The sequence below is a fragment of the Muntiacus reevesi genome, chromosome 1 (genome assembly GCF_963930625.1).
Source record: "Muntiacus reevesi chromosome 1, mMunRee1.1, whole genome shotgun sequence".
Classification (NCBI taxonomy): domain Eukaryota; kingdom Metazoa; phylum Chordata; class Mammalia; order Artiodactyla; family Cervidae; genus Muntiacus; species Muntiacus reevesi.
Window position 1 is genome coordinate 164537532 of NC_089249.1, and position 14130 is coordinate 164551661.

General features: G+C 38.6%; 1 protein-coding gene across 2 annotated transcripts in view; it reads right to left on the minus strand.

Annotated features, from left to right (window-relative positions):
* RLF (RLF zinc finger) overlaps positions 1 to 13521 on the minus strand; it is a 79163-nt gene extending 65642 nt beyond the window's left edge. For both annotated transcript variants that reach the window (XM_065915637.1, XM_065915630.1), the window contains exon 1: positions 13280 to 13521. In XM_065915637.1, the coding sequence (XP_065771709.1) occupies positions 13280 to 13516 (237 nt within the window). In that variant the 5' untranslated portion in view covers positions 13517 to 13521. The remainder of the gene's footprint in view (positions 1 to 13279) is intronic.
* Between the last annotated feature and the right edge of the window lie 609 nt (positions 13522 to 14130).

The window sequence follows — 14130 nt, forward strand, 5'->3', positions numbered from 1 at the left end:
ATATACCAAAAAGCATACATATAACTAGATAACTCTTAGAAACATTATTCAAAAAGCTTCAGAAGAATGCATGTGCATGCCTTCATGCTAAGTCACCTCAGTATGACTCTTTGTGACCCTATCGACTGTAGCCTGCTAGGTTCCTCCGGCCATGGGATTCTCCAGGCCAAGAATACTAGTTGGCTGCCGTGCCCTCCTCTGGGGAATCTTCCCAATCCAGGGATCAAACCCACATCTCTTACATCTCCTGCATCGGCAGGTGAGTTCTTTACCGCTAGTGTTATATAGTACATCATTTAAGCAAAGTTGGAAAATGTAAGAAATAATACTACACATTATATTAAAATTTACAAAGTAAAGAGATGCTGGAGAAACATTAAATAGCAAAATCAGGATGATGGTGGGAGGTAGATGATCTCTGACACAGCACACACAGGTAGCTTCAATTATTTCTGAGGCTGTGTTCATTTTAGCATTATACACTTTACACTTGTATATTGGAAATATTTGTTTTGAAAAGTAACATACCCTTCAAAGTTTTGAGCAAAACTAATTTTCAACCTTGATTCCTATACCCAGCCTAACTAACACAAAAGAAAGGGGAAACCTCCTCAGGAAGCTACTGAATGGTAACTCACACCCCAAATAGGGGAGTAAAACAAGTCAAAGGCATGAAGGCCAGAAAACAGGATCTAACAAGGGAAAAAAGCAAAGACAAGTACTGAAACAACAGATGATAAAATGAAAATTAATTTAAAAGGGTAACATAAGTACAAACCATACAAAAACACAAGAAATATAAAGGTAATGTTCCACTTATTCTGTGTTTCACACTTTTTCTATATAGCACTGCTTTATAAAATTATATTATGGTTTTCTAACATTTTTTTTAAATAAAAAACAGATCCTGGATAATCTTTCCTATCAATACATACAGCAGTATCTATTTGCCTGTTTAAATTTGAAAAAAAAATACTGAAATACACCAAAAAGGAAAATTCACACATAATCCTACTTTACATACATACATAAACAAAAGCTTTCTGATTCTTTTTAACAATCTCGTGAGCTCAAACATTTTATGGCTCTGAGATGTTCAAGGGGTACTTGTTTTTTTGGCATTTTCAAACCTAAAATAAAAAAGCCCTCATCCATTTCAAGATGGATTTCTGGCATTCCTGCTTTTCCTTAAATTAGTGGGGTTTTTTCTCTTCTTAATCATACACTTGCTTCAAATTTTTAGTTTGGCAATGAAGCTGATTACAGAAAAGTGGCATGGAAATTCGTCTCTTTATGGTCTATACCAACTGGAAGGAGTGATAATGTTGTTTACTAAAAAACATTTATGTTTTAAATTACTACATAATAGTTAGACAAGGGAATTGTTTTACTTAAGTTCCTGTTAAAGGACAAACTAGTTGGAAGGTGGATAAATACATATGACCATCAAACACTGACTACTGCTCTACTGTAACAATAAGCAAATGCAACAGGAAAAAATGTTTAATATATATCTTCTCCACTAGACAATAAGCTCACTACAGACCAGAATCCTGAGTAGTATGTAGTAGGTATTTTACAATTGTTTGCTTTTTGATTCTTTGCCAGGTTATTAAAGATCTAACTTATTTTTTTATAGTTTTTTAAAAAAAATTTATTTTATATTGGAATATCACTGATTAGCAATGTTGTGATAGTTTCAGCTGGACAGCAAAGAGACTCAGCCATACATATAGATGTATCCATTCTCCCTCAAACTTCCCTCATATCCAGGCTGCCACATAACACCGAGCAGAATTCCCTGTGCTAGACAGCAGGTCCTTGTTGGCTACTCATTCTAAATATAACTGACAACTTATTTTTGAAGTTTGATTAACACAGTTTTTCACATACATATCTTTGACTAATATGCCTATATACCAAAACAAATTCAAACAGAAGAGATTTAATTCCAAATTCTCACTGCATCACTTCATGGCAAATAGATGAAGAAAAAGTGGAAACAGTGTCAGATTTTATTTTCTTGGCTCCAAAATCACTGCGGATGGTGACTGCAACCATGAAATTAAAAGACACCTGCTCCTTGGAAGAAAAGTTATGACAAACCTAGACAATGTATTCAAAAGCAGAGGCATCACTTTCCAGACAAAGATCTGTATAGTCAAAGCTATGGTTTTTTCAGTAATTATGTAGGGATATGACTGCCCTCAATCTTTGCCAGTATCAGGGACTTTTTAATTACTCCCTGTTTTATAGACAGGAATACAGAGGTACAGCAAAGTTTAAGGTCACAAGAGAATCAGAACGAGGATTTAAAATGAAACCTCTTAACTTCAAATGTACGTTCCTATGTATGTTCTCCATTTCATTAGACAATAAAACATAAGACTGACCAAACATGATGTTTTACCCATACTTACTGTTAGAACTTCATGGGATAATTTGTCTTAGGTTTAACATTCTCATTTACCAAGTCCTTTAAACATCAAAATCAAGATTTCACTACAAAGGAAGAGCCAAATAAGGATAGTGAACATAACAATGAATGTAAACAATTTCAACTCAAATTAGTAGAGTAGCTTCCACTGGGATGGCCATTTACCCTAGAGGAATAAATGATAACCCATCAAGGGGCAGAAATACAACATTGAAACTTTTTTTTAGTTGCACTATGTCTTTGTTGCTGCATGTGAGCTTTCTCTAGTTGCAGCGACCAAGGAGCTGTTCTCTGTTGTGGTAAGTGGACTTTTCACTGGGGTGGCTTCTTCTGCTTCGGAGTACAGGCTCTAGGTGCGCAGGCTTTGGCAGTTGTGGCACACAGCCTTAGCAGTTGTGGCTCGAAAGCCCTAGAGTCTAGGTTCAATAATTGTGGTCCATGGGCTTACTTGCTCCTCGGCATGTGGAATCTTCCCAGATCAGGGATCAAACCCGTGTCCCCTACACTGACAGGTGGATTCTTATACAAGCACCACCAGGGAAGTCCAATATTGAAACTTTTACTTAAATTAGTTTTAAAAACCTCACCCTTTTTATACTTCTGTGTTTGCTTGTACTTTATATATTGGTATTGCATTAAAAAATTTAAATATTCATTTATTTCAATAAGGATGCACAAGGCAAATGTTTGGAGACAACTTAGAAAATAATCCTTAGCAAATGTTTCCCAATAGAATTATTTACTTTTGAAGGAGAATCACATCTAAAAGGTCATCTCATTTAAGTAGCAATTTGAAGCCCCATAACAAACTGATTTGGCTCAAGGTAACATGTCCACAGGGAGGCCTGGCGTGCTGCAATCCATGAGGTCACAAAGAGTCAGACACGACTGAGCAACTGAACTGAACTGAACTGAATACGTCCATTCAGTGAAACTTTATTTGAAAATGTATAAAGATAACAACACAGAAAAAAAGTTAGCCAATGAAAAGCACAAGGGTCTTTCCATTTATTCAGCTATGAATTAGTCTTTCTAAAGATTCCCAAATCTACCCAAAATGGGAATGATCAATAAATGTTTGTTGGAAATGAGTACACTGACAAATCTCTCACAAAAATCACTAAATGTATCATACATTCCAAGGGCCTCAGGTTAGGCCACAACTAACTCTACAGTATGTTCTGCTTCTTGAGAACCTCAAACAGCATGGAATCCTAAGATTACAAGGTCACGCTGAATGATTAGACACAATCAAATTTTAATGACTTTTAACTAATAACATTTTCAAATAGAGGTATGTTTAAAAAGTAAAGACAAATCTCACAGGGGGAAAAAGTACACATGAAAAAATACACATGAAAAAATACACATGAAATACACAAAAAATACACAAATGTTGTTAATTTAATAGTGTAATAGCAATTATCTGCCACAACCAGATGGCCAAATATTACTAAGTTCAGTAATATCAGAAATGGCAAGGCCAGTATCTATCAAAATTTTAAAAAACATTCTCTTTAGTCCAGTATTGTAATTTCAATTCCAAAAATCCATGATATGGATTCAAATAACTGGTGGTTAGTGTTTAAAGTTATTCACTTCAATATTATTTGTGATAACAACAAAAAAGTACACAAATGACTTAATCGTGGTGTACTGATACAGAAAATTGTCCTGATACAGCAAATTGTCCTCAATATAGTAAATTAAAATGCAAATTTCAGAAGACTGTATATTTTCATTTTTAAAAGTACACGAGACACTGTTAACTTCTCTGCCAAGTGACTGGAGGAATTGAAGGCAGAAGAGGGCTTTTACTTTTCCCTTAAATGTCTCTGTAATTTTATATACTCTGCCATGAGCATTGCTTTTATAGTTAAAAAAAAGCTTTTAACTAAGAGTGTTGGGACTTCCCTGGTGGTCCAGTAGCTAAGACTTCACGTTCCAATGAAGGGGGCCTGGGTTTGATCCCTGGTCAGGGAACTAGATCCACATGCTGCAACTAAAGATACCAAGTGTCACAACTAAGACCCAGCACAGTCAAATTAATTAATTAATTTAAAAAAAGAAAAGCGTTGACGGTTTTGCTACCTGCACAATTTTAAATTGATGCAGTTTTCAATGGAATACCATGAAGTTATTTTTTTAATGTAGTCAATATGTATGTGTTCCACAAGAAAAGATATCTAAATGAAAGAAGCAAGTTTTAGTATATAAACTTGACACTATTTTTTAAAGACAGTACATATCATACAGAAAAATTCTGTAAGTATATGAATGAATGATGAAAATGAAAAATATTTTAATGTGTTGTAACTTTTAATTCCCAAACTGTTATCTAAAGAAAATGTAGCACTGAAATATACAGGGTATGTGATAGCTTTCATCTTTACTTTCTCTTCTCTTACATTATTCTAATTTTTTACAATTATGTTTATGAGTTAAACAGTGACACTGCATGGTACTTTCACTTTTTGCTTTATGCATTTATACATCTTGTCTTAAACTTCTAGAAAGAGTATGCATCGGTCTGGAGTCACAAAAAACAAAAAATGAGTATTCAGTTTTATTACCTTAAGATATCCTATATACCTTAAACACATATATAAATATATATACATGAAAAAAGAAAACGAAATCACAAATTAAAACACACCTATTTTATATAATCATTTATCATAAAAATACAATCCCCCAGCTAAGTCATTTATTCCATCATACCTGGTCATAACTCTTGTAAGTGTCTATGTTAAAAGGCATTACTGTTCTGGCTAATGTGGCACACTCAGATTAATCTCTTTGGGAGTAAAAATACTTTAAAACCAAAAAAATGTCAGCACAATCAGCTACTAGATTCCCCCCAAAACAACAAGAAAACGCCTCAAAAAAACACACTGAGAAATCAGTATAGCACAAAAGCGAGGAGAAACAGATAAATATATCAGTATTAATAGTTCCCAAGCTACCTGTATTGCAGAAATACAGGAAAACCTAGATGAATAAACATGAACTCAAAATATGTCTGAAACACAATTCATTCTCAATTTCCAAAAAGTTATAATACATTAAAATATTGTTCATTTGGGACAATAAGTATAATCTAAAAATGGCAAAAACTTTGGAAGGGAATTTTTTATAAAAAGCTCCCAGTCGTTTAGGCCGAAACCAAGAAATCAAAACTCGGTGCTGTGCAGAAACATAAAGCAATCAACTATTCACCATAGTGATTTGCTTTACTATAATGAAAGCAAAACATGTGATTTGGGGGCTGATAGAGGTTTAGAACATGGCAAAATGTTCTATAGACACCCTTATCTTAGCAAATGCTATACAAAACTTAAATGTCTTTCTAGGAGTCACAATGTGTCTTGTATTTTTAAAAGAAGCATTTTTCCAAACATCATCCCAACTTACATGAACACAGAATCCTTATTTCAAGAAGTGCTTATGAATACATGTATTTCATGGAGCAAACATAATTTAGGAAATGTTGATTTAAAAAAAACAGCATAGGCTCTGGAGTCAGACTTCACTACAGCTGTGTGATCTTAAGAAAGTTACATAATTTCCCTGAGTCTCAGTTTTCTATCTGTAAAAGGAAAATACCACCACTTACCCACGTGCCTGGCACACAAAAAGATGCTCAATATATTAAATATCTATTTTTTTGACATGGTTTCCATGTTGGCTTATATCAGCAATGAAAGTTTCAGGAATCTATTTTTTTATATCAACTTGCAATCTATGTTCGGGTTTTCTAATATGGTGTCAATCACATCCAGAATAAATACTTCAATCTGGCTAAACAAACCTTGCTGAAAAACTCATTACTTTAAATGTTTGTGGAATATAAGAAACAAGGGGAAGTTCTTAGAAAATGTAAATAAAATTAAAACAAGATTCTACTTTTAGTTAATGAAAACACAAGAACAGTAGACCTGATCCCTACTGGAAGCAGCGTGACCTTCTTGACAAAAAAGTTCTTATTTCTTGATTAAGATAGGTTAAAACTCCCTTGTTACTCTCAAGAAGTCTAGTCAAGGATTTATGGAAGGAAGGAGAGAAAGGATCAACAAATACTGACTGAGCAGCTATTAAAAGCCAGGGGCTAATATAGGTAGGGGTAAACAGAACAATCAACACCTTCATGCTGCTCACATTCCACGTGGGCACACAGACAGTCTCAGACAGCAGGCAGTGATGAAGAGAACTACAGAGGGGAGCGAAGGAGTCAAGAGGAGAGGGGGTGTGCTGCTTCAGATAAGGCACTTGAGGGAGATCCGCCAATGCCTTTGCAGTCTTGAAATAAGTGATGTTTTCTATTTAGATTTTTAACTAATGTGGTTCAGAAGAGCATGATCCACAGGGAGGCACGGAAGTCACTAGAGGCTACAGTTTAAGAGATTAGGTGGTACCATGGTAAATGACAGCACCCAGAGCTCCCACTGCTTTGCAGATCACCTTTACAATAATGTTTTGGTTATACACACTGAAAAACTAGTTTTTGTGATTATAACTAACTGTTCTCTATTTCCTATATAGATATCTCCCAAGAGAAGGCAACACAAGAAAAAAAGCTAATGCATTTAATAAAAACCCTTTAAACTAAATAATTGAAAGAAGTAAAAATAAAAAGATATTGCTCAAGAGTCTTCATGGCCACCAACCTCAAGGAGTTTGGAAGACTGATCCTTCCTATCTCAGCATCTCCAAGTCATGTGTGATCAGTCGTGTCTGACTCTTTGCAACCCCATGGGTTCCAGTCCACAAAGCTCCTCTGTCCAAGGGATTTTCCAGGCAAGAATACTGGAATGGGTTGCCGTTTCATACTCCAGGGGATCTTCCCAACCCAGGGATCGAACGTGAGTCTCCTGAGTCACCTGCATTGGCAGGCAGATACTTTACCACTAAGCCATCTGGGAAGCCCTAGCATCTTTCTCAATACTATATAATGCCTCCTACTTGCCCCTCTCCATCAACTCTAGCCCTCATTTCACACATGTAAATGTGTACCTTAATATGAATGTAAGCCAAATTGACAAATAATGTCTCTAAGAAATGACCAAAATCTACCCTGTTTTTTAACAATAATTTCTTATGGTAAAACCGCCTGTTAACATACCAGATTTTACATTAAGTGTTCCTACAAAATTTATTCAACGAATTAGTTCTGTGGGCCAGGCATTGTATTAATTTCTAGGTACCAAGAGTAAAACAAAGACTTGTTGGCTTACTAGTCAATACAAGAAATAAACATGGGGAAAAAAAATTCAGGTACCATGCTGATGTACAAGGTGCTACTGGAGTACATATTCTAAGTGGAAGAGTCACCTCATTCTATCTAATGAAATCAGAAAATGTTTGAAAATGCTTATTATTTGAGCCAGGTAGTCAAGGATAGATAAGCAGATGAATTAAGGGAGGATCCTGGGATTAGTCAAGCAGACTAAGAGATGAACACTGGGGTGAAGATAGGCCAAAAAAAAAAAAAAAAACAGAGAGGGAGAGAGTTGGGTGTAAGGGGTGGAACAGTCCAGACCCTAAAAAGTTTTGCTTGCCAGGTTAATAAGTGTGAATTTTATCTTGCCTTTGGGGCAAAAAAAAGGAAGAATTTTAGTGAATAAAGTGACCAACCAGATCATGTTTATAATTTACAAGGAACACCAAAATGGACTGTAGATAAGGTCACTTGGAAGGCAAGGAAGATTAGTGAAGAGCTGTAAAAGGACATAATGAAGCCTGAACTAAGACCTTGACATCAAGAAAAAGAGTTAAAACCAAATAGGTATAAGCAAGCCAGAATCAAGATTGCCAGGAGAAATATCAATAACCTCAGATATTCTGGTGACACCACCCTTATGGCAGAAAGTGAAGAATTAAAGAGTTTACTGATGAAGATAAAAGAAGAGAGTGGAAAAGTTGGCTTAAAACTCAACATTCAAAGAACTAAGAATACGGCATCTGGTCCCATCACTTCATGGCAAATAGATGGGGAAACAATGGAAACAGTGACAGACTATTTTCTTGGGCTCCAAAATCACTGCAGATGGTGACTGCAGCCACTAAATAAAAAGACACTTGCTCCTTGGAAGAAAAGTTATGATAAACCTACATAGTATATTAAAAAGCAGAGACATTACTTTGTCGACAAAAGTCTGTCTAGTCAAAGCTATGGTTTTTCCAGTAGTCACTTATGGATGTGAGAGCTAGACCATAAAGAAGGCTCAGCATACAACTGATGCTTTCAAACTGTGGTGTTGGGTAAGACTATTGAGAGTCCCCTGGACTGCAAGGAGGTCAAACCAGTCAATCCTAAAGGAAATCAACCCTGAAAATTCATTGGAACGACTGATGTTGAAGCTGCAGCTCCAATACTTTGGCCATCTGATGCAAAGAGCAGACTCATTAGAAAAGACCTGGATGCTGGGAAAGATAAAAGGTAGAGGAGAAGGAGATGACAGAGGACGAGATGGTTGAATGGCATCACTGACTCAATGGACCTGAGTTTGAGCAAGCTCCGGAAGATGGTGAAGGACAGGGAAGCCTGCTGTGCTGCAGTCTGCAGGGTCGCAAAAAGTCGACACAACTGAGTGACTGAACAACAGGTATATACAAAGTGTCAAAAGAAAGCAAACAACTAAAAGGAAATCTATTAAAATCAAAGAAAGTATCACAGATAAGGTGACATTTGCACAGGGCCCTAAAGAAGGAAAGTCTGCCATGCAGAAAATGTGAGAAAGGATAGAACAGCAAGATGAAGGGGCTTCCCTGATAGCTCAGTTGGTAAAGAACCGCCTGCAATGCAGGAGACCCTGGTTCAATTCCTGGGTCGGGAAGATTCAATGGGAAAGGATAGGCTATCCATTCCTGTATTCTTAGGCTTCCCCTGTGGTTCAGCTGGTGAAGGGAAAGGCTAACCACTCCAGTATTCTGGCCTGGAGAATTCCATGGATTGTATAGTCCATGTGGTTGCAAAGAGTTGGAAAGGACCAAGGGACTTTCACTTTTCACAGCACAATGAAAGGGAAAGATCTAAAAATGCTGGATGAACTGAGCTCTTGTTAAAGTAGTAATGCCATCCTTTGTAGATCAGTCACCTGGGAAATATTTACTGAAAGCCTAACTTGTGTTTTGGATCTTGATGAATCCAATGACAATTAAGATCATCTTTCCAAAATAATGCACCTAAAAACTTGTAGGCACAATTTTAACCACAGAGTAACTGAGATCCCAAACTTGGTCCATGGTATCCAAGTACAGTAATTCTGAATAAGAGTAGAACTGGGGTGGTGGGACTGGCTACTCAAGAGCTGAAAAGTAAGCTGGGGGCAAGGCTGTTAAGACTTTTCATCCCAAGAAATCTGGATAACTCAGTTTCAGAGCCACTGGCTTTTAACAGAGATTGTTTTATCTAGTCCACACAACAATGTATTTACATAGAGAACAATAAGTACTATTATTATATTTGCAAATGAGAAACTTCGGTTTAAAGAAAATTAACATGACCCAAGGTCACACAGCTAGTTTAAATGGTAAAGATGGTATAGAATGACAATCTGACTTAGGCCTTTGGACCCAATCACTAATCTAGGGAAAACTGAAATATATTCAATACTCACTGAGTTAACAATTTAAAAATCTACAGTTACTGTTAGTCCAAAACTGGAAGTGTCTCATAAACAAGGATTACTCATAAAGCTACTGTGCCCGATACTCTCAAAGTATAATCATTCACTCAATAATGTCAACTTTGTAATTGTCTTCAAAATCTGTGTTACAAATACACCAACCAATTGGAAAACTTCAGGAATCTGGGTTCCCAAAACATAGTAAGAACCTGATATCATCAATTTTTCAGCATGACAAAGAAAGACTGTTTTCTAGAGTTAATCTTATCCACACAGTCTGGCAGACAATGTTTTCAGAAAAGGAACTGAGGGAAAGCCGGGGGGGGGGGGGGCGTGCCACAAATCCACATCCAACAGTCACTGAATACAAATTTTCACTGACTACGACTTCATCTAAAGATCATTTTCTTAGTAGCTATTACTTATGAAGTTTCATTTTGATCATCTTTACAAACTGCTGAAAATTGAAAACATGCCCAGAACGAAACAAGCTTCTCTATCCTTTCATATGCTAGTTTATTTCTTGATTTGGTGCAATTCCAAAGACAGAGCCATTTCTTACAAGTGCAGCAAAAGCTAGAGGGAATATGGTCCCAGTCTGTTGCAGGAGGTTCTACTTTGCACACTCTAAGTCCCTAAGACAATATCTCTAACTTAAACACATGATAAAAAAAACTTTTGTGGCAGTTAAGCATCCCAGGGAGCATCGGTGAGGCCTTTATGATAATGTAACATCACTACTTCTGTTTACACATTCCTTAGGTACTACTGCAGGACAGGTCACTATTTCCAGCACTAAGTGCAATGTCGGGCACACACACAGTCAGTAGGTGAAAAAATCTGACACTGCCTTTCCAATGTGAAACCAAAAGCTATTCAACCAAATCTGGATGGTGAAATTATTCCTACTTCATCATAAAATTTTTTTTAAAAATTCTGTTATCTGATGAGAAAGGACAGCCTAAGTTGACTGGGCTATGGGAAAAAATGTGCCAAAACAATGTGACAAATATTGTGAAGAGTTGAAAATAAACTTTCTGTTCTGTTTGTATAAAGCATTACAAGCAGATAAAGGTCAGAAAACAAAACATAATCTCACAGTCACATTTTGCCCAAGGTTACTAGCTAGTAAGTGGTAGAGTTACAATTAAGACCCAAATAACTTCCAATCCAATGCTTTCTATTACAACATATAGTCACTGATACTTTTATTTTATAAGTGTAAAAAACTGTTTCGGGAAAATTTCAGACCAAAAAAAAAATTCACTAAAAAAAAATTACAAAAACATTTTGTTTTAAAAACTCTTCTAAAAAAAAAAGAAAACTCTTCTATGCCCTCACATATATAAGTGTTGCAAAGACAATACATTAAAAACCAATCAAAATAGAAGCCACCAGTACTAGGCTTAAAGCGACATATATATACATGTTATTCTCTAACAAGCTTCAATTTGATTGGTTATATCCATTCCTGCTATCCTTCCAAGAAGACAACGAAAGCGTAGAAGGCTTATCCCAAACCAACAGTTCTGCTCTCCTCCTCACTAATCGTGGTCCAGTTAGTTCCCTCTTCTCCCAAAGCACTGTTTGTTTTCCTTCTCATCTCCACCATTAACACTATAATGCCACCTCCTTTCCCGACACTTAACAAGGCTCATTTTCAACGCTTCAGGCACAGGGCCTTCTCAGGCCACTCCATCCAAATTGGCCTCTCCTAGTAACTTCTAAGTTAACCTTTACATTTATTTTTACTAGTTGACTATCTTCCCATAAGATGTCCCATGAGCCCCGCCCCCCTTTGTACAAGGTATCCTCTTTCATCATCACCAAAATTGCATCTGGCAATACTGTTATTTCTACTACCTCCTCCAAATGGTAAACTCATCAAGGGTAAATGCTGTCTGATTCATGTTTCCTCAGCACTTAAGTGTCTGGCACCATCCTATAGAGTCAGTAAAAGTTTGTAAATTTGTATAGTAAGAATGTTCATTGAGAGTGAAGATGCAAAGGACACCTTAGTGCTTCACAGTTCAGGATAAAGGCTGCAGGTTGTAGACAAATTGGAGTGATACAATGTATGGAAAAGATTCATTGGCAAGGTCAAAATTCATTCAAGAGGAAGTGCCTCTGGCTTAGCAGAGGAGAGAGAAAAGCAATCAATCAAGTCAATTTTCGATCCGCCTCCGGACCAACAGAGCAAATTTTTCCTCAAAATAATAACTTTGGAACACCGCAATTTATTCTGCACACTCAACTACTCATTAAGAGCCCAAGTGCCAAAACACTACCATTATTTTGCATTCTTTAAGGTGCACCAGGTGAGAAGCAGAGGGGCGGGACCAAAACATGATTAGAACAAACAAGCAGACGAAGAAATAATCATGGCACATCTTCAAAATTTATAAAGAAAAATCGCGACGTGATCATGGAAAGGAAACTCAGCATACCAAGAAATATGTAATCATAGGTTAGGACCCACTATGGCACAGAAATGGTCACAGAACTGCCAAAACAGACCACACTCCACATCTTTCCCAATCCTCTTCTACTCAAAGACCCGAATAACCATTGCAAGGATCAAGAGCCTCATTTCTGGCAGCACAATTCTCCAAAGACCATAGAAAAGGCGAAAGAACAGCTTTAATACCCCCCCCCCCTCCCCAAAAGGCAGCCAAAACCAAACCACCAACCAGCTCCACAATCCCTAAACAGAAAACCCTAGACGCCTTTCAAAGCCAACTGTCATACCTTTCAGGGGCCCAAAAGACGTTGACTCCAAAGATAAGTCTCTGGCCCCAACATATATCTCCGAATTATTTAGGAAAATCCAGGCTTTCCAATTTGGAGATCTGCACTCAAAAAAGGATCTCCTGGCAGAAACGAGCAATCAATCTTTCAACAGGCAATGGCGCTCCAACCACCCGGCTGGGGGACAGGCAACGACGACAGGGCACGGCCCTTCCAGGGAGCCGCCGGCGCCCTCCCAGCTCTCAGTCTGACCCAGCGCAACCCTCCCTGGCGGTGGCCAAAGTCGGGCACTTGGCGGAGGGGGGCCAGCGGCTGGGCTTTCGAACTGGGCCTTCCCGGCCCCGGGGGCGCGGCAAGACACGGAGGTGGCGCCTATCAGTCCAGCCCCGGCAGCAGCAAGAGATCCGGGGCCTCTTCCCCTGGCCTCCCCGCCCCGCCGCCCTCAGCCAGCCAGTCCGCCCCTCACCTGGCAGAAGCTCCGACAGTAGTTCAAAGATGAGACCTCCGACACCTCCTGCTCCCTCAGTTCTGTCTCCAGCTGCCACAGACAGGGTCGCAATCCGGAGGCTACCGGCGCCGGAGATGCGGGACTATGACCCCGAGCCATGGACTCAGTCTCGGTTCCTTCTCCGGCTCCGGCTCCCGCCGGAGCCTCAGCCCCAGCCCCGGCGGTGGCGGCGGCGTCTCCCTTTCCGTCCGCCATCTTCCCACGGCCCAGCAGCGCGTAGGCAACCAAGCCACGTGACTCAGACCTGGCCCCGCCCCCGGCCGACCGCGCGTGGTGACGCACTCCGGGGCGACTCGGGCGCCCGCTGGATTCCGTCATTGGAACTCTGGACGCTCCTCCCCTCAGCGGCCTCCTCAACAACCGCCCTGGCAACAGCCTGGCAACAACTGGCCAGAAGTTCCTGTCCACTGCCGTCCTTCCACTACTTTTGGAGTTACGGCGTCAGTAAGACGGGACATACATGCAGACATAATCTAGATATGTAAGAATGATGTTTGAGCTGTGATCTGAAGAACGAGAGAGATGTAGCCAGAAGAACCTTTTGAAAGGAAAGCATCCCCAGTAGAAAACAATAATAATAAGCAAGGTTGTGGAGGTTGAAATGAAGACTACCCCCATGGGAACGTGGATGATAACAGAGAGGGCATTACACGTCAGTAGCTAAAGGATGAACTTTTCAATAAATGGCGCTGGAACATTTTTTTCCAAAAGGAAAAGGAAAAAAAAAAGGATTTTTACCTCAAACCGTGTCTAAAAATAAATGCTGTATGGAGTAAAGGAAATATAAATATGATATCAAAATGGAGGAG